The sequence below is a fragment of the Vulpes vulpes genome, chromosome 13, assembly GCF_048418805.1.
Source record: "Vulpes vulpes isolate BD-2025 chromosome 13, VulVul3, whole genome shotgun sequence".
Taxonomy (NCBI): domain Eukaryota; kingdom Metazoa; phylum Chordata; class Mammalia; order Carnivora; family Canidae; genus Vulpes; species Vulpes vulpes.
Genome location: NC_132792.1, coordinates 118,717,807 through 118,736,685, shown reverse-complemented (window position 1 = coordinate 118,736,685; position 18,879 = coordinate 118,717,807). Strand labels below are relative to the sequence as shown.

General features: G+C 51.3%; 1 protein-coding gene across 2 annotated transcripts; it reads right to left on the bottom strand.

Moving 5' to 3' along the window:
- Positions 1 to 54: 54 nt before the first annotated feature.
- SLC25A44 (solute carrier family 25 member 44) lies at positions 55 to 16,400 on the bottom strand. Of its 2 annotated transcripts, none has more exons than XM_025997306.2 (4): positions 15,928 to 16,400; positions 9,874 to 10,511; positions 4,140 to 4,267; positions 55 to 2,308 (listed from the first exon to the last, which is right to left on the bottom strand). In XM_025997306.2, the coding sequence occupies exons 2-4, from the start codon at positions 10,496 to 10,498 to the stop codon at positions 2,117 to 2,119; spliced, it is 945 nt and encodes a 314-aa protein (XP_025853091.1). In that variant the 5' UTR covers positions 10,499 to 10,511; positions 15,928 to 16,400; the 3' UTR covers positions 55 to 2,116. The 2 variants fall into 2 exon arrangements, with proteins under 2 accessions (XP_025853091.1, XP_072588622.1); XM_072732521.1 differs by lacking the exon at positions 15,928 to 16,400 and adding an exon at positions 11,870 to 13,210 and having other exon boundaries at positions 9,874 to 11,660.
- Between the last annotated feature and the right edge of the window lie 2,479 nt (positions 16,401 to 18,879).

Here is an 18,879-nt window from a genome sequence, read left to right as displayed (position 1 = left end):
GCGCCAGCGCCGACGTCCTACTTGGGCGGGGGCAGAGTACGCGCCAGCCAAAGCTCAGGGGCTCAATAAAAACTTTTAATTACACGTCAGAGACTTCGTACAGTGCAGCAGTGAGTGTCCGCCGCTAATGTTCACAGGAGTCCAGTCTACCAGACGTCTACCCAGTGTCCCACGTTCCTTCCAGTTCCTGGCCACGGACCAGCTGGCCCCCAAGTCCAGCGGGCGTGGCCTTCGGTCGCCTCCCCGCCAGGCGCCCCGTAACCCAGCCAGACCAAAGCCCATGAAGTGCTGGATGGGAGAGCAGCGGTCAGGGCTTCCTGTTGGGAGACGCACGGCGTCCTATCGGACCGTGCGGGTGCGCGAGTGTGTGTGTGTGTGAGAAAGGGGAGGGGGTGAGGGCGATGAGGAGAATGGAGGGAGGTAAAGAGGGCGATGGGGGCGGGGCGGCGGCACCCTGCCTGGGGAGTTGGGGGAAAGCGGTCTGAGCGCTCTGAGCCCACAAGCCCCTGGAAGTTGGGGAGGGCTGAGGCCCTGGCCTCCATGCTATTGGTGGCTCTGGGGGCAGGTGGGTGAGGGAGGGGCAGGAGGTTCAGAGTCACCTGTGCACAGAGGTGGGGTGGCAACCATCAGCGGACACTCACTGGGGGACACACCGAAGGTAAGTAAATGGGAATAACCCTGGAAGGTTTGGGACCCAGACAGGCAGAGGTGGTGGTGGCAGCAGCGAAGGTAGAGGAGCAGGCTTTGGCTCTGATCCGCTTGGGCGACAGAAGATGGGGCAGCCGTAGGAAGTGTCAAGGCCTCAGGTAGCTAGCACCTTTCAAGTTGGCTCCTCGGCCTTTCCCAGGGGAATGATGAGAGGCCACACATGTGCAGTAGGAGTGCAGGGTCTGACAGGCCTTTTGTCATTAGGGGCACCACACCCCGCTTCGCAGGCCCAGTGGTGGAGGAGGGCTGGCTGGGCGGTGGCCACATCTGCTGGGCAGTGTCGGGCTGGTAAGTGCAGTCCTGGTGCGGGTGACCTCCTGACCCACTCCTTACTCCCCCAGCATCCCTTGAGAGGGATGAGGAGAAACACCAGTGGTTCCACAACTCAGAGATTCCTGTTGTGAGAACTGTGTGAGTTCCGGTGACTGGGGTATAGATATGAGTGGCCCCACCACCTCTCCCAGGCTTCACTGGGCAGCTCTCGGCAGATGCACTGGGGCTTTCCAGAGCAGCTGTTCTCTCCACCCGGTAGTGCAACAGCACCGAGGCCGCCCCATCTACTCCAAACTGCCCCCTCCCCCCCATCATCTGGACCAGGGGCAGCCAGCGGCCTGCATGTCCTGGGGCTGCTGGCTCTGAAGGAAGTGGAAGAGATAGGTAACTGGGATTGAGGGGAAAGCCACTTTTTCACCTGTCTGAGCAAGGGGTGGGCTCTAACCGCAGGATTGGCGCCTCAGCAGTACTGACAGTACCTAGTTCACAGATGTTAAAAAAAATACACAAAATAAAGTATCAACATTTGTCCCCGACCTAATAACTCTCCAAAGAGAGGACAAGTGCTCTGAAGAATCAGAGGTCTGTGCTGCTCCTGCTCCCTGTGCAGAAGTACCTGGCACCATGCCCCGGTGGCAGGGAAAAACAGAACAGTCTGGTGGGCAGCTCAGTCCCAAGTAAAAACACCCAGCCTATGATACTAAGCAGGAAAGGGCTGATGGCAGCTGCTTGGAACCTGGGCTGAAAGCCCAAGAGGAAGACCAGTGAGATAGTAAGCAAGCTCTATGTACAGCTCTTGTCAGGATCGCAGGGACACAGATGGTGGGAGAAACCAGAAGGGTTCACAGGGGACAGGTGCGGCAGAACTGGTGTGGATGGTGGGTTTCCTTAGGACAGGACCAAGGACCGGGACTGAGCGAGGGAGCCTAGTTTGGCAAGAAAATGAAAAATAACAGGAGCAGGGGGTCCAGGTGTGGAGCCTCTTCAGCAAGAGCAGTTCAGAGTCTCTGCTCTGTCCCAGACAGACCACCAGGCCCTGGGCAGGCTGCAAAAGTGGTGGGGGCACGTGGGGAGGGTGCTACCCGCCCTAGAGTAAGTAGTGTGGCAAACATTGGGGTTCACTCCCCACCATGGGTTACCAGTGTCTGGAGTCCACCAGCTCAGGTCGGAGGCTGAGTTTCTTGAGGCTCTCGTAGCCAACCACGATGACGATGGTAGAGGGCGTGGCAGAGATGATTCTGGCCGAGAGGCCCTTCATGAGGCCCCAAGGCCCCTCTTCGGCTATCAGCTGTCGGAAGGTCAGGGTGATGGAGCTCTTGCCTTCCACCTGGAAACGCAACAGAGCAGAAGGCTGTGGTCTGCAGTCAAAGCCGCTCAGCACAGTCTCCCTCTGCCTTGGGCTACCATGGGAAGAAGCCCCCTTGGAGTCTGGGGGCTGGATTGTGCTTGTGAGGGCCAGTGTGGCACGGGGCTGCCTGCCCAGGCAGAGTTCCATTCCCTGGCTTCCTGACAGTGCAACCTCAGGGGGTGTACCCACTTCTCTGCACCTCAGTCCCCTCTGGGGTGAAACAGCAACGGGGCATACCGCCCCCCGTGGTTGTTCTGAGCAGTCAACACTGCTGAGAACAGCGCCTGGCAGACGCTCGAGTTCTGTAACCTCGAGCTATTATTACCACGAGGTAAGCCACTCAGCTAGGGTCCTTGGACTGGATGCTGCTCTCTGGCCCCGGGAAGACTGGGTCCTCGCGGCCTTGCCAGTCTGTTATTTCCATTCTATCTCAGTCCCTCACTTCCTGCAGCTGGAGTCCTGCCCTGATCTGTCACTCCCACACACCCCGGGACCTGTCTTCCCTACCACACTGCAAGTTTGGCTAAGGCAAGAATTTTCTCTGTTCCTTTTCAGCAGTACTGCCCCCTTCCCCTGACCACCCGTCCCCGGCCACCAAAACACACTTCGCCCCGCTCAGGCCCCACACAGACCCTCAACCACTGCAGGACACGGACTCCTTGACACACCTCCCTAGACTGGATGATGCTCACAGGGGACCTCTGGCCCTACTCCTCCCCACCTCCTTTAGCATCCTCCTCCATCCTCCCCTCTTCCTCTCCAGACTCTCCTCTGACCACCCATGCCCCCCTAGCCCTCCCACTCATCCACAGCCGAGTCCAAGGCCGTTCCAGCAAGGCCTCTGGCCCTCATATGCACTTTGTCCTCTCCGGCCTGGGAGCGCCTCAGAAGTAGAGACCTGTCCTCTCCCTGGGATCTCCTCCTACAACACTCAAAACAAACCTCCAAGGAGAATGCAGAGGGAACCTGTGTGCTTTGCTATTTGCAAACCAACCAGATGCCCATTTATTCATTTAAAAGTGTGTGTGTGTGGGGGGGGGGGCAGGTCATTCTCTCCTAGGGACAAATACACCTAGATTTACCACCCACCCCATCCCAGCACCCTGACTTCACCCCCAATCTGTTGATTTCTTTCCCTCCCCTCCCAACCTCACTAGTGGCCCGACCTCCTGGTCAGCGGTCCTCTCACGTTACCCACCTCACACCTCCGAATCCCCGGTTCTCTCCACCTAACACTTTAAGCATCAGAACCTGCTGCCTGATTGTCACACATCCATAGTTAGGTTCTATGGGCCTAACCATAGTTAGGTTCTTGGACTTGGTGCTGGGGAACTATCTTTGAGCTGAGTGAAGACAGGGATGATAATCTCTGCACAGCACCACCAAGGGCTGTCAGTGTCTCTGCTGAGTCCACAACGGCACAGTCCAGGAGACCTTCTCGAGAACAGTCCATAGAGGACTCACAGCCCGGCAGAGAAACCAGACTTACAGAATTCACCGAGATGGCTATTTCTAATACCACAAGGTAAGGAAAAGGTGTCTGATGGGCTCTGCTAACGGGATGCAAGGCAGGGAGGAGCCAGTGAGGCATGGTGAGGACAGGAGGAGGGCATGCCAGCAGCAGACACTGTGAGGGAAACTAGATGCTTCACAGTGCTCAGCTGGTTTCTGTAGATGTTGAGTCCTAACCACAAGGAAGGGGCCGACCAGGACCAGGTTGGCTGGGACTAGGAGGCTATGACACAGAGAGGTCAGGGATTGCTGGGAAGCCTACAGTTACCCTTCTCACAGGGGTAGAGGCTGGCCTTACCTGCACTCGGGTTCGGATGACATCCATGGGATTGGTGAGGATGGAAGCGGTGGCCGCAGCCAGGGGCCCCGACACGGCTTGAAAGACAATGTGCGGGCACTCTTTAGGACAGAGGTACGAGAGTTGCTCTGGAATTGAGGGAAAGACAATAATACCTCAAGATACGAGATGCCATTCAATCTGCCCCCATGCTGCCTCTATGCCCAACAAGGATGAACCCTCTTCATCCTCAGTGTCCTTAGGCCCTGTAACTCCCATCTTCTCTTTTTTTTCGCTTCCATCCTAACCAACAAAAAATGATAAATCTCAGGCCCCTTCTGGAAGCCATGCTGGGTACATTGCCCACTTCGAATAGAAGATTCCTTTGGAGAAGGGGTTTCAGAGCCTCTTTGCTTGCTGCTTTCATCTGATGGACATAACTCCTTCCTGGTGTAAAAACCTTATTGCCTGTGATCTATTCCTCTCAACACACAGCCAGGAAAGCACATGAGGTACGTTTTCTCACACATGCACGGAACAACTGGCAGCAAACAGTAAAAGCTGGCAGTGCTGACTGGCTAAGGGGCAGGGTGACCACAGAGGGTGAGGAACCTTTTCGCTGCATCCCCTTCCTTATCTGGTGAGTTTTGAGCCACATGAATACTTTTACTCTTCTTTTTTAAATTCCAGATATTAACATGCAGTGTTATATTAGTTTTCAGTGTACAATATAGTGATTCAACAGTTCACTATCATACTCAGTGCTCATTATGATAAGAGTACTCCTCATCGGGATCCCTGGGTGGCGCAGAGGTTTGGCGCCTGCCTTTGGCCCAGGGCGCGATCCTGGAGACCCTGGATCGAATCCCACATCGGGCTCCTGGTGCATGGAGCCTGCTTCTCCCACTGCCTATGTCTCTGTCTCTCTGTCTCTCTCTCTCTCTCCCTCTCTCTATCATAAATTAAAAAAAAAAAAATTAAAAAAAAAAGAATTAAAAAAAAAAAAAAACGAGTACTCCTCATCCCCATCACCTGTTCCCCCATCCCCCACCCACCTTCCCTCTGATGACCACCAATGTGTTCTCTAGAGTGAAAAGTCTGGTTTTTTGTCTTTTTTTTGTTTGTCCTGTTTCTGTCCTGTTTCTTAAATTCCACATACATGTGAGATCATATGGTATTTGTCTTTCTCTAACTGGCTGATTTCACTTAACATTATACTCTCTACCTCCAACCATGTCATTGCAAATGGTAAGATTTCAGTTTTTTTAATGGCCAATATTCCATCATGTATATACCCATGTGAATGTTTTTAAAAATAAAAACAATGACACTTAGAGAAAATCAGGGCAGCCTGGGTGGCTCAGTGATTTAATGCTGCCTTCAGCCCAGGTCCTGATCCTGGAGACCCAGGATCGAGTCCCACATCAGGCTCCCTGCATGGAGCCTGCTTCTCCCTCTGCCTGTGTCTCGCCCCTCTCTCTCTCTCTGTGTGTGTGTGTGTCTCATAAATAAATATATAAAATCTTTAAAAAAAAGAGAGAGAAAAATCATATCCAACAGTGAGATTTTTTTCCAGGCTATATCAAGAAAGACTCATTTTTCAAAATACTGATGGAGGTGATGGCAGAGGACCAAGCCCCGTCCATTCCCTGGTCACTGGAAAACTTACCTGCAGCTGAACTATTTACTTTACTCTCTCTTGAGGTGAGAAACAAGAGCTCATTTGTTCAACAAGGGTTCATTAACTGGCTACAGTATGCCAGCCTCCCTGAGGATGGAGCAGTGAATGAATGAGCTCAAGTCCCACCCTTACAAAGTTTTCCATTCTAATGGGGGAAACACAGACAATTAACAAATAAAAACCAAAATATATAGCTACGTCAGAAGGTGATGCATGCCCCCTGTAGATAAAAATAAAGCAGAAAAGGGAGATTGGGAACGCTGAGTGTGGGGAATGAAGGGGTTGCCATTTTAAACAAGGCAGTCATGGAAGGCCTCTCCAAGAAGGTTGAAGTTTGAGCAAAGACCTGAAGGAGAGTGCAAGCCCTGTGGATCTGTGGAAAGAACTTTCCAAGCAGTGGTAACATCCTATGCAAAGGCCCTGAGGCAGGAGTGTGCCTTAAGTCTCCAAGAGCAGCAGGGCTGGTGTACCTGGAACAGAATGAGCAAGGGAAACAACAGTAGACGAGGTCTGAGAGGTAAGTCATTAAGGCCTTGGAGCCACTGTGAGAGCTTTGGCTTTCGCTCTGAATGAGGCTAGATGGAAAGTAGATTTATTATCTCAAAGACTCTCAGTCTTCTCTCTACAGTTCAGCTGTCAAAGAACCTTTTTTTTTTAATACGTAAATTTTTTTTTTAAGATTTTATTTATTTATTCATAGAAACACAGAGAGAGAATGAGAGGCAGAGACACAGGCAGAGGGAGAAGCAGGCTCCATGCAGAGAGCCTGATGTGGGACTTGATCCAGGATCTCCAGAATCATGCCCTGGGCTGCAGGCGGCGCTAAACCTAAACCGCTGCGCCACCGGGGCTGCCCGCTGTCAAAGAACCTTGAAGAACTTTTTCTCATGCCTCTACTTTTGGTAATTTGTAGCCACCTAAAAATCTTTAGGGGACAGTAGGAAGGTGGGGGTTGGCAGGGCAGACGTAAGGGCCTCTAAATCTAGCAGCATAGTAGGACTCCTTAATGCCCTGCCAGAACCACCTCTCCCCTGGTTGCTAATCACCTCCCTTCCTCCAGAGGGTCAGCACAAACCAAGACAAAGTGACCTGTTGACACCTTCTCACCCATATCTTGTTTCTCCTAAGAAGCAAGCATCTTGAGGCTACTGGAAGGTGGCATCTGGTCTGGTGCTGCTAGCCTCCATGGGCATGTCTGCACTGGCCCCCAGGCCTGCAAGCCACAGCAAGATCCAGGTTCCAACTTAGTCATACACACATGCCATATTCCTGGGACTCCAGGAGAAGATGAAAAGAAAAAAGCAAGAGAGTGGGGAAAAGTGCCCCAAGTGCTTTCTGGGCACCTATTATCTGTGCAAAGCAGAAGATAAACCCAGGCTGACTTGGTTTATGTCCCTTCTGGTTACATGAGTTTGGACAGTAATATAAACGTGTATTTATCTAATGCTACTGGATGCCACACACTGTGGTGAGCACAGGACATAGAAATGAACAGGGAAGTACCTTCCTGGGACTCAATCTAATCCAGGAGTTGTGAGTCAGGGATAAAATGATCACAAATTATAACAAGTGCTATGAAGGAAACAAACTGAAAAAGAAAAGAGAAAGAGCCCTCTTGCCAACTGGGTGAAGAAGTCTGCTGTGCAAAGGTAGCATATAGGCTGAGGCCTAAAGCATGAGGAGGACCCTGCCACCAAGAGAACAGGGCCAGGGCACTCCAGGCTGAAAAACATTATCTGCGAGGGTGAAGAGCTTGGTGTGATTCAGGCAGAGAGAAGGACCTTGAGGATGGAGCAAGGTCAGGGGAGAGGCCCCTCACAGGACTGGTACAGCAGGCCATGCAGCTCAAGGACATCTGTGCTGACCATGGACACATTTGATTTTACTCTAAATGCCCAGAAGGCAGCACTGGTAGATTTTTAGCAAAGGGCAATGACAAGAGCCCATCTACTCTTTCAACAAATACTTAGGAAACACACATGTCAGACAGCCTGGCACATAGTGCATGTTCAATAAATGTTAGCTTCCTCCCCTGTCCAAGAAACTTTCCAATCAATTCTATCTCAATAAAACTGGAAAAAATGTATTTTTTTAAAAAAGGAACCTTTCCCCAGAGTGAAGAGATAAGGCACATACAAATAATATCAAGACAAGCGATACAGCTGCCTGAAGATAGCTTCAAGCCATGTCAGGGGGCTCAAGGGAAGGAAAGGTCACTTCTGGGTTAAGGGCCAGTGGAGAGATGTGAGAGGAGGCAGTAAGGAACTCTCAGGTAAGTTATGGCTTCACCAGGCAAGTGTGCCTGGGGGCTGAGAGGAACAAGCAGGGGTGGGAGACATCATGCACAGTGGAAGATCTGTGCATGATCTGACCTGGCTGCAGCACCCACTACACTAGGAGAGGCTTCAGTATAAAGGGAGGTAGAAGCCAGGCTGAAGAGATGGGCTTGTCCTCAGGAGCAGTGGGAGCCACTGAACACTGCAACTAGGGTTGAAAGAGTGACTCCATTAGGGATGTGTGGCAGGTGGGATGGGAGTCCAGCTAAAGGGCTGGTGCAGCACCCAGCAGGGTGGTCACTGAGACATGATTTCCAGGAGAGGCAGGAGGAAAGGACAAAAGTAGGGAAAAACATTCTGGGGTCACCAGGACCAGATGTGGGGACAAGGAAGGAAGAGTGATAGTCTCAGGGATGGCCACTGAGAGAAGGAAGTGACCTAACCAGCTTGGTTAAAAAATAGTTCACTGAGCAATGTTTCAGATGTAAATGTGCACACCCAAGTCGAGAGGCCCAACAGTCAGAGTGCCTATCCAGAGCTCTGGAAAGTTAGTCTGGGGATGGACAAACATTTTCTGACATGTCAGAAAAGTACAAGTCAATCATAAATGAAATCACATAAGGAGAGAAGGGAGGAGACAATGCCAGAGAAAATGCTCACATTTCCTCGAGTTTTTTTAACATTAAGATTTTTTTTTAAAGATTTATTTATTTATTTATGATAGACACACACAGAGAGAGAGAGAGAGAGAGAGAGGCAGAGACACAGAGAGGCAGAAGGAGAAGCAAGCTCCATGCCGGGAGCCCGACGCAGGACTCGATCCCAGGACTCCAGGATCACGCCCTGGGCCAAAGGCGGGCGCCAAACCGCTGAGCCACCCAGGGATCCCCTAGATTTTGATAATCTTAATTCCCAAAGGATGTGATGCAAAGGGCCAGGGGTAGAGTCCAGGTATGTGAATTTCACCAAATAGTCTAGAAGAAAGGGTGTGTGAAACAGAGCTAGCAATAAAGAAGAAGGTACAATCAGGAAAATAGAATTAGAAATGCATAGTACCAGAGGGACAGAATGATTATAGGTTAGGAGGTCGTCATGAAATTTGGTTAGAAAGGTCCCAGATGGATGATACAGAACGCCCACCACCAAGGCTCAGAAGCCTGCAGCAGGGGCTGGGGAGGCTTCCTCACGGGAATCTGCTGGTTGCCCAAAGCTGTGGATGCCGAGGGTGGCAGGCTCACCGAGGTCTTGCTCCTGGCAGTGCACTCTACCCTTACAGAAGGAAATCTGGCAACATATTTACTTTGGACCCAGTAATCCATTTCTGGGAAACACTTAAATAAAATGTCTTACAAACAAAAATACATTCTACAAGTGAAGGGGTTCAAGATTCTATGACATCTTGAATTTAACAACGCTGAGGAAAGATATCCAACTCAAACATTCAAATGAAATTTCATTTGTAATTTCATCTTCAAATCCCAAATATCCCATGAATTTTGTCCTTCCTCACCTTCCAATTCTCTACCAAGATTCCACTAACCCTCATTGATTCTAATGCAGCCAGACCATACTTTATGTTCTACAGTCATCACTTTACTTATCTGATTCCCCCCACAATAATATAAGCCCCCTGAAGGCAAGAACCGTGTCTTATTCATCTATGAATGGGGTCAAATGTTTGTTGGATGAACAGCCCATTCTCTCATGAAATCTTCCACTCCAGCATGCACAGAGCCGCAGCATCTCAGCCCCATTAGCAGGCCCTCCCTCTACCCTCACTCTTCTGGCCTCCTCTTACCTGCATAGAAATGATAGAAGGGCCACCAAACAGCACTATTTGGGATGTAGGTAAGCAGTGAAGCCACGTAGCCTCGGTAGAAGCCTCGCAGCCCATCAGCCCGCAGGATCTGCCTGATGATGTCCTTGGTTTGGCCAAAGGCAACTACCCCTCGTCCATCTGGGCTCCCTCGCACTTGGAAGCGGCCCATTCTCTCACCCTTGCGCTGCATCATCAGGTGCTGGGACACCACATCAATGGGCACTGTGATGCTCTGAGCCACGAGGGAGGCTGAGCCACCGGCCACCAGTGATTTGATGGTGTTGCTCTGGCTGTAGTCAGCGACAAATTTCCGGGTGAGCTCATATGTGGTGACATAGCACTGGCCAGAGATGAGGGTGAAGGTGTTGACCAGGAACCCCCGGTAGAGGCCAGTAACACCGTCTGCTCGCAGGATCTTGATGAAGGCATCAAAAGTCCCATGGTAGAGGCTCTTGCCTTTCTGAACCTGCAGCCGGGTGCGGATGAGGGTGAACGGGTAGACGCTGACACGAATCATCATTGTCATTGCTACACCAAACACATAGAACTTCTTCTTGTCCAGGTGTTCCCACTCGATGATCTGGATGTTGCGCTTGTCCTCCATGGCGCCTGAAGACCTGAGGATGTGAGCAGGTGGGAGGATGTAGAGAACGAGGCCAGAACTTTGCACTCTGCTCTGCGGGGTAGGCTCTGAACCCCCTCCTCAGGCATCATCTCCTAGAGTTCTCACCTCCCCGAAGCTTAGACTCCACCCAGTCCGGCTTGGCCAACTCTCGCCTGAGTCTTCCTTCAAGGATCAGGATGTGACCCCCTCCTCTCCCCTTCATTGGTCCTTCCCCAATTCCAGGAGCTGTTCCTCACTTCAGTGACTTCTCCGCTCCACTCCCACTTCAGCTCCCTGCCCCAGGCTGATCCACCACCTCTTCCAGTCCCTGCCTCTGCCTGGGCCCCAGTGTTACAGTCTGCTGTCCTTCTCCTCTGCTCACCCCAGGCAAGAGCGCAGGATGCTGGGGATAAACCACCCGGCAGGATGCAAGGCTCTCCAAGGCTCTCCTCTCGGGTGAGCTAAGGGGATATCACTCAGCAGGTTCCTACTGCTGGAGGGCAGGAAGCTCTCCATGGTGGAAGATCTAGTGGATGCTCCAGGGTGTGCTGAGGAGACACTGCCTTGACCTTTGGCCCTCTGCAGGGTGTCTTTTGTCACCATTTCCCAGCTTCCATCCCTCACTTTAGTTCTGATTTCCCTGCTGGCCCCTCTGAGCCACCCCACTACACACTCACCACACATCTTTTCTCCAGGCTGCATTCGAAAAAAGTGTGGCACCCCCCTTTCTCCCCTCCCTCCAGTGAAAGGAGTTAGAAAGTTAGGAACAAGCCAAAGGTCAGAGTCCTCTTTGGTTATTAGATAACTCAGTCCAGAGAAAGAAAAGAACCAGCAGAGAGCTAAGTGGTTTCCCTGAAGAGTCTCAAGAACCACAGGGGAGAGGACATGTCTGGCCCCTCTTACCCCTAAGCACAGAAATCATATCTCTGTCCTATATAATGAGAGTCAAGTGACAGGGGAGACACAGATTCTGCCTTCCAGAAACTCACAATCTGTTCCTAAGGACAACAGTATCCCTCTAGGGAACAGATGTAAGATACTGAGAAAGAAACCAGGGCACATCACTGTAATGTGGCTCTCATGTCAAGTGTATCCACTGCCTAAGTTTTCAAACAAAACTAATACTAATGTAATTGTATAAAATCAGGAGGTTGTGGGATCCCTGGGTGGCGCAGCGGTTTGGCGCCTGCCTTTGGCCCAGGGCGCGATCCTGGAGACCCGGGATCGAATCCCACGTCAGGCTCCCAGTGCATGGAGCCTGCTTCTCCCTCTACCTATGTCTCGGCCTCTCTCTGTCTCTCTCTCTCTGTATGACTCTCATAAATAAATAATAAAAAAAAAAAAAAAAAAAGATTAAAATCAGGAGGTTGCAACTGAGAAACTATAAACAGCAGGCCATGATATATTGGTGACAATATAATGTGTTCCTGGGCAAGACACTGGACATTTTCAGCCAGAGGGGAAATGGGGAAGTGAAGTTGGCAGTGAGAAGTCAGGGGCTTCCCATGCTTTGAGAGAGATCCCCCCAGGCTGGGAAAGGAGGTGACCACATCAAAGGGACAATCTAGAATTTGAAATCTTCTGGAAGCCCATGCCTTGGCAAACCTCATGTCAAGTTTCTAAACAGAGTCCATCCTCTACCACCTTCCCCACTAAAAGCTCCCAACTAGCCTGAGGAGCTTCTTGCTTTTACAATGGAAGTCAGCGGAGAAGCACAGTGGGGTTTCTGGACACCCCCCCCCCCCCCCCCCCCCGCTGGATTACATCACCATCACTGAAGGACCTGCCTGTGGGGCAAGCTGCACACCTATGCGCTGAGGGGAACTTCAGCTTCCAGGTGAGGCGAGTGGGAGGCACCCCTGCAGGACAGAGCCACATGAACAGAGCAGAAATGCATGAGGACAAAAGGAAGAAAACAGTGGCCTAGAGCAGCCAGCTCAGCCAGAATGGAGCATCTGCGGGAAAGGAGCGAAGGGAAGTGACCATTCCTCCCCTGCCTCAGACTCCCACCAAGCCCAGCAGACCTCTCCTCTGAGGCCCTCAAGAGAAGGTGGTTATCATCTGCCCTGACCCACGTGTTCATTATACAGGGTCCCAAGGTCATGTTTTCAACACCACTGAGCGATGAGGAGGGAGAGACTCTAGGATTTTCTGAATACCTATGACCTCATGTAATCCTTACAACTGAACCTGTGCAGTTAGACACTTCTGCTAAATGAGGACACCGCATCAGTAAGTTAAAAGGAACAGGTCTAAGGTCATGCCGCTGGTCAGTGGTAGAGACAGGATATGAGCCAAGATTTCTCCTCTACTGACCATGCCTTCTACCCCATGGGAGTCGCAGAGTTCCAACACAAGTCACACAGTTCAGTCTAAAGCCAAATCACTCCCACCTATGGGAGGCAGAATTAATGCCCTCAGGACCGCTGGTCACCCAAGGGTTAAGCATAAGCTCCTGGCCCTGCAGATGACCCGTTATTTCTCTCAGTTTCTTTCCAGGGAAACCAAGAGCTGCCTCTGCTTCCTAGGGTGCTGGTGGAGTGACAAGCGGAGAGGCTGGCTGGCACACTGTCGTCCCAGGACAAATACAGCAAGGCTCGTGAAAACTGCTAAGCAGGGCAGAATGGCAGAGCAGCAGATTCTGTTCCAAGACCTGGTGTTGTGGGCACTTCCTCAGTTGTCAAGCTGAAGCACAAAGTACCAGTATCTCCCTAGCATGAAATCCTAGGCAAGACCCAGTGTCCCGTTTCCCTGCTTTCTTCCATCTCTTATGTGTGCCCAGGGATTCTAAATTCCCAGAAGGAAGGCAGGGGACAACTCTCTCCGAGGCCAAAGCAGGTAACTCCTACCACTGACATGGTGACAGGAGAAGCCACTAAGGGTCTGGCCTCAGATGGAGGAGCCTAGACAGTTAAAGAGGAGAGGGCCCTGCAATCACTCCTCTATCCCTTCAAAAAGTGGGATCTCGGGCAGATCAGTGGCAACCACCGGGTGGCTCAGTGGTTTAGTGCCACCTTCAGCCCAGGGCCTGATCCTAGAGACCTGGGATCGAGTCCCACGTCGGGCTTCCTGCATGGAGCCTGCTTCTCCCTCTGCCTGTCTCTCTCTCTCTCTCTCTCTCTCTCTCTGTCTCTCATGAATAAATAAATAAAATCTTAAAAAAAAAAAAAAGTGGGATCTCAACCTGCTCTTTGTTACATAACATCCAAACTTCCTGCTGAAATATCAAAACGAGTTCCTCCAGACGCCTGGGTGGCTCAGTGGTTGAGTGTCTGCCTTCAGCTCAGGGCGCGGTCCTGGGGTCCTAAATGGAGTCCCACATCTAGCTCCTTTTCTCCATTTTTTTAAAAGATTTTATTTATTTATTCATGAGAGACAGAGAGAGAGAGAGAGGCAAAGACACAGGCAGAGTGAGAAGCAGGCTCCCTAAGGGGAGCCCAATGTGGGACTCGATCCTGAATCCCAGGATCATGACCTGAGCCAAAGGCAGACACTCAACCGCTGAGCCACCCAGGTGTCCCTCACATCTGGCTCCTTGTGGGAAGCCTGCTTCTGCCTCTGTCTCTGCTTCTCTCTCTGGCTCTCTCATAAATAAATAAATAATAATAATAATAAAAACTGTTAAAAAAATAAAAATAAAAAACTTGGTTTTTTTTTAAAAGATTTTATTTATTTATTCATGAGAGACACACAGAGAGAGGCAGAGACACAGGGAGAGGGAGAAGCAGGCTCCATGCAGGGAGCCCGATGTGGGACTCGATCCCGGGACTCCAGGATCACGCCCTGAGCCAAAGGCAGGCGCTAAACCGCTGAGCCACCCAGGGATCCCAAAAAACTGTTGTTTTACCCTTTGGAAAATCCTCTTGGCAGACTCCTGTACACACATTTCCTCCAGCCTTCCCTTCTCCCAACACGACCAGCCCCAATACTTTAAGGCTCTTTCCCAGATCCTTATTGTGAGCAAGCTCCAATTCTGAATTTCCTTCTGTGTTTTAACAACTGCTCAGGCACAAAGTTTGAAGTGCCTCCTATGGGTACCCAACTGATGACCCAGAATACCCGAAGTCATCAAATCTGATGTCAGAGGCACAGCCTCCACTGTCAAGCCCAGCAAAGGAAAGGGACACATTGGAGGTCTCTGCACACCTCCCTTCCACTTGCATTCTTCCTGAACCAGAAGCATCACACCAGACTATTCACTGGGTCTGGGGATAAGATTCTGGTTTGAAACAAGGCAGTGTCACCTGGAAGGCCAGGTCATGCAGTGCAAAGGACACTAACTAGTATTCAAGAGACCCAAGTTTGAGCTCTACTTCTATTCCTAACTGGTACCACTGGAACCATGTGTTCACTGAAACTGTTTCCTCATCTATGAAGCGGGGCTAGTCAGGCCTGCCATGGCTGGATAATAGTGTGGAGGCACTCACGGGAGGCAATATGGGGGAAAGTGTTTTGTAACAGCAAAGCATCTCCATCATTGCAGAAAGCTCTATCAGACAACCCTGCTCTCAATCCTGGCTACTCAGGGTGGCGCACAGATCCCAGCCTGGGCGTCACCGGGAAGCTTCTTAGAAAGACAGAATTTCAGGTTGCAGGCTAGCCATGTTGAATAAGAGCCAACATTTGTCAACAAGTTCTCTGGGTGATTACTATGTGTCAGAGTTTGGAAAACACTGCTTTAAATATTAAGGATCATCAGTATTATCATAACGATACAGCTACTCTAAGAGTAATAATGGCCATTATGACTCCATCCTGACTTGTCACCAGAACTGGGCCCAGTGATGATCACTAGACGCTGGCAGATCTTTTCGGGTCAACCACCCCCACCAAAGCAAATCCCCTTCTACAGCTCCAGACCCACACCCATGGGCTTGGGTCCCCGCTCCTCAGCCGGAACCACACTCTGTGGTTCCCCAGCGGTTCCTCCGCTCCCCCACCCTTGCGTCTGCATCAAGACTCTGCATCCTGGGAGCTATCTCCCGCACGAGCGCGAAATGTACCGACGCGCTAGTCCACCGGTCCTCAGGGCGGGTCCCCGCAATGCCTGCGACCCCTCCTTCGAGGCCGTCTCTTTCCTCGGGCACCCGGAGGTCCCTCCCAGCTCTCCCGTGGTCGTCCACAGGCACCATGTGATCCCTCATCACAGACACCACTTGACACGGTCCTTGCAGCTCCCGCCGGCCCTCCGCACGGCAGCCCTCGGCGGGAGGCTTGGACGCGGCCGTCACCACGCCTCCCGTCCCGCTCCCTCCGCCGTGGGCGAGCCTCGCGCTCCTCCGACAGAACAGACGCCGGGCTGGAGTCGCCCCTCATCCCCGCATCGGCCAGGGGTGCTCCCACGGAGCGCAGGCACCCGCTGCCGCCGTGACAGGTCCAGACCCTCGGAGACCTCAACCGTCAGGCACCCTGCACCGGCGGTTTCTTACCTCCTCCGATCAGGGCGGTTCCCCCGCGACTGAGGCGAACTCCAAGCCCGGGCCTCTAGGCCACAGCTCCCACTCTAGCCTCCATGCCGGGCAGCAGCCGGCACACCCGGGCATCTTCCTCCATCTCGACCCGGCTCCGGGTACTGCCGGAACCGGAAGTCGGGACACTGTCACTCCCGCCCCGCGGGCAACTCCACCAATCGTGTGCTGAATCTTGAGCCTCTCCCTTGTCGCCCCCAGGGAGGGGATGGGCGGGGCCGGCGTCCATCTTGAACTCGGGCAGAAGCCACGCCTTCACTGGCCTCGTCTCGCCCTCAGTTCCACGGCGCGTGCGTGTCCTTTCTCGTTCGCAGAAGTCAGGTCATCTGGCCGGTCTTGAGGATCTGGTTGTAAATGGGTCACCTTGTGTTTCGAGTCTGTTGGAAATCCTAACCTCAAATCTAATCTGTAATTTTTGCGTAATTTTTTGTCATCTGTGGAGCCAGAACAGAGGCCAGTGTGCAATGTGAAATTAGACAACCGATCTTCAGATTTGAGAACTTAAAAAATTGCAGTAGGAGCCATCCTGGGGGCGGAGGACATGACATTAGGATCTCTAACGGCTTGGAAACTGTCTACTTATATTTGGATTTAAAAGCAGAGGAAGGGCAGCCCAGCTGGCTCAGCGGTTTGGCGCCGCCTTCAGCCCAGGGCATGATCTTGGAGACCCTGGATCGAGTCCCACGTCAGGCTCCCTGCATGGAGCCTGCTTCTCCCTCTGCCTGTGTCTCTGCCTCTCTCTCTGTGTGTGTGTATTCTCATGAATAAATAAAATAAAAGCAGAGGAAGAGGGAGCACCTGCCTTTGGCTCCAGGCTCAGCAGGGAGTCTGCTTCTCCCTCTCCCTCAGCCTCCTCGCCCTCCCCCCTCCCCTGCCCGCGCCCCGGCTTGTGCTCTCTCTCTAGCTCATTCTCTCTCTCTCCCTCAAATAAATAAATAAAATCTTTAAAAAAAATAAAAAGAGAGGAATAGCTCTTCAAATGAGGGACTGGAAGGCCTGGAGTGGAGAGTCAGTCCACTTCAAAATATATATTTCTACAATTCAACAACAAAAGACAAACAACCCAATTTAAAAATGGATAAAAGGACTTGAACAAACGTTCTTCTCCATAGGTCAGCTCATCAGTAAGTCCATTCCTCCATGTGCACAGACCAAGGATCTGGGGGCATCCTTGCAAACTCTCCTTTTCTCATGCATAACACACAGCCCATCATCAGATACCATTGGCTTCATCTTAAAAATATGTCCAGAGCTTGGGCACTCCCCATTGCCTCCATATACCCTCCCTGGTCCCAGTCACCACACTCAACTGGACGATTCCAGTAGCTACCTCACCGGTTTCTTTACTTCCACCCTTGCTCCTGCTATGTTCTAATCAGAAGGAAGCAGTCGGGCTGATGCTCTTAAATTCTAGGTCAGATCATGCCCCCTCCGCTGTTCAAAGTACTCCAGTGGTTCCCCATTTATTCAGAGTAAAAACCAACATCTACAACAGCAAAGGCCTATTGGTCCTTTAATCCCCCGCCCCGGCCCCGGCACACCCAGTATCTTTCTCCCTTCATCTATTACTCTCACTCCTGCCTCAGGGCCTTTGTATGGGCTTCTGCTGTGTCTGGAAGCTTTTCCTACAGTCATCCACATAGCCTATACTTTCATTTACTCCTTTGTTTTATTGCTCAAATTTCACCCTCTCAGCAAGATCTACTCTGAATCTCCTATTTAAAACTGTAGACATTCCTTCCACTCAACCTTCTTTCTGCAACTGTTTTCTTCCTTCGTAGCACATCACCATCCAATGCACCCTACCTATTTGATTTATTTATGTTATCTATCTCCCACACCAGTATGAATGCTATGACCATTAGAATTGTTTCTGCTTTGTTCATTGGTGTGCCTGTCACATAGTAGGTGCTCAGTAAATATTTGAATGAATGAAAAGATTTCAGCATTAAGAGTATATGCCAGGCACACAGAAACCCAATGAAGCAGCAGCAGCAGTGTATAAAACGGATTATAGCGAAGTGTGCATAGGGCACTAACTCTGTGTGGTAGGTTTGAAAAGAATCCAGAGTGGAAGATGTCCTAGGTGGAAGAAACAGCATGCCCAAAGGAACCTCGCTGTTAGTGAAGCCACTGAAGTTTCTTTCTTAAGTTTTTTTCATTTATTTATGAGAAAGAGAGAGAGAGAGAGTGCATGTGCATGGGGGAAGGGCAGAGGGAGAGTGAGAATCTCAAGCAGACTCCCTGCTCAGCGCAAAGTCAGATGTGGGGCTCGGTCTCACAACCCCAAGATCACAACCTGAGCTGAAATCAAGAGTCAAATATTCAGCCAACTGAGCCACCCAGGGGCCCCTAGCCATTACCAGTTTTAGGCAGAATTTTTTTTGGTAAGCTTCTCTTGACCCTGGCCAGAGAATGGGGTCTGGATGGGAGTGGCAGGAAGGTGGAAGAGACTAGTTAGCGGTTGGCTCTGATTGTCTCGGTTGGCTCTGATTATCTCGGTGAGGTGGTCAGGACCTGGTGGGACTTCAGAGGAGCTGAGGAATTCCAGGGCAAGTGAAGAGGAGGAGAAGAGTGGGTGGGGACCCAGTCAACAGAATGGAGGAGTGGGAAAGAGAAAGTGTAGGCTGAGTCCCAAGCCTCTGCATTGCAGTGTGATTGCTAGCATAGGGAAACAGGGAAGAGGGGCAGGTTTGGAGGGGCTGATAAATTGAATTTGGGACATGTTGTGTTAAAGATGTCTATGGTGTGTCCAAGTGGAGGTCAGCGGTAGCTAAAAGGGCATGCAACTGTTCCCCACAATACGTCTTCCCCAGCTTGTGGCGGCCCTGCCCTGTCCCTGTGCTGTAAGCCCTGTGAGGACAGGAAGTAGGCACACTCATGTGTCTCTGGCTGTCTAGGTCAAACTCTGGA

Coding starts and splice junctions, on each gene's coding strand:
- SLC25A44 (XM_025997306.2), bottom strand. CDS start 10,498: ATGGAGGACAAGCGCAACATCCAGATCATCGAGTGGGAACACCTGGAC. Junction 4,268..9,873: donor CTTCTATCATTTCTATGCAG/GTAAGAGGAGGC, acceptor CCTCAATTCCAG/AGCAACTCTCGTACCTCTGT. Junction 2,309..4,139: donor TCATCCGAACCCGAGTGCAG/GTAAGGCCAGCC, acceptor TTGCGTTTCCAG/GTGGAAGGCAAGAGCTCCAT.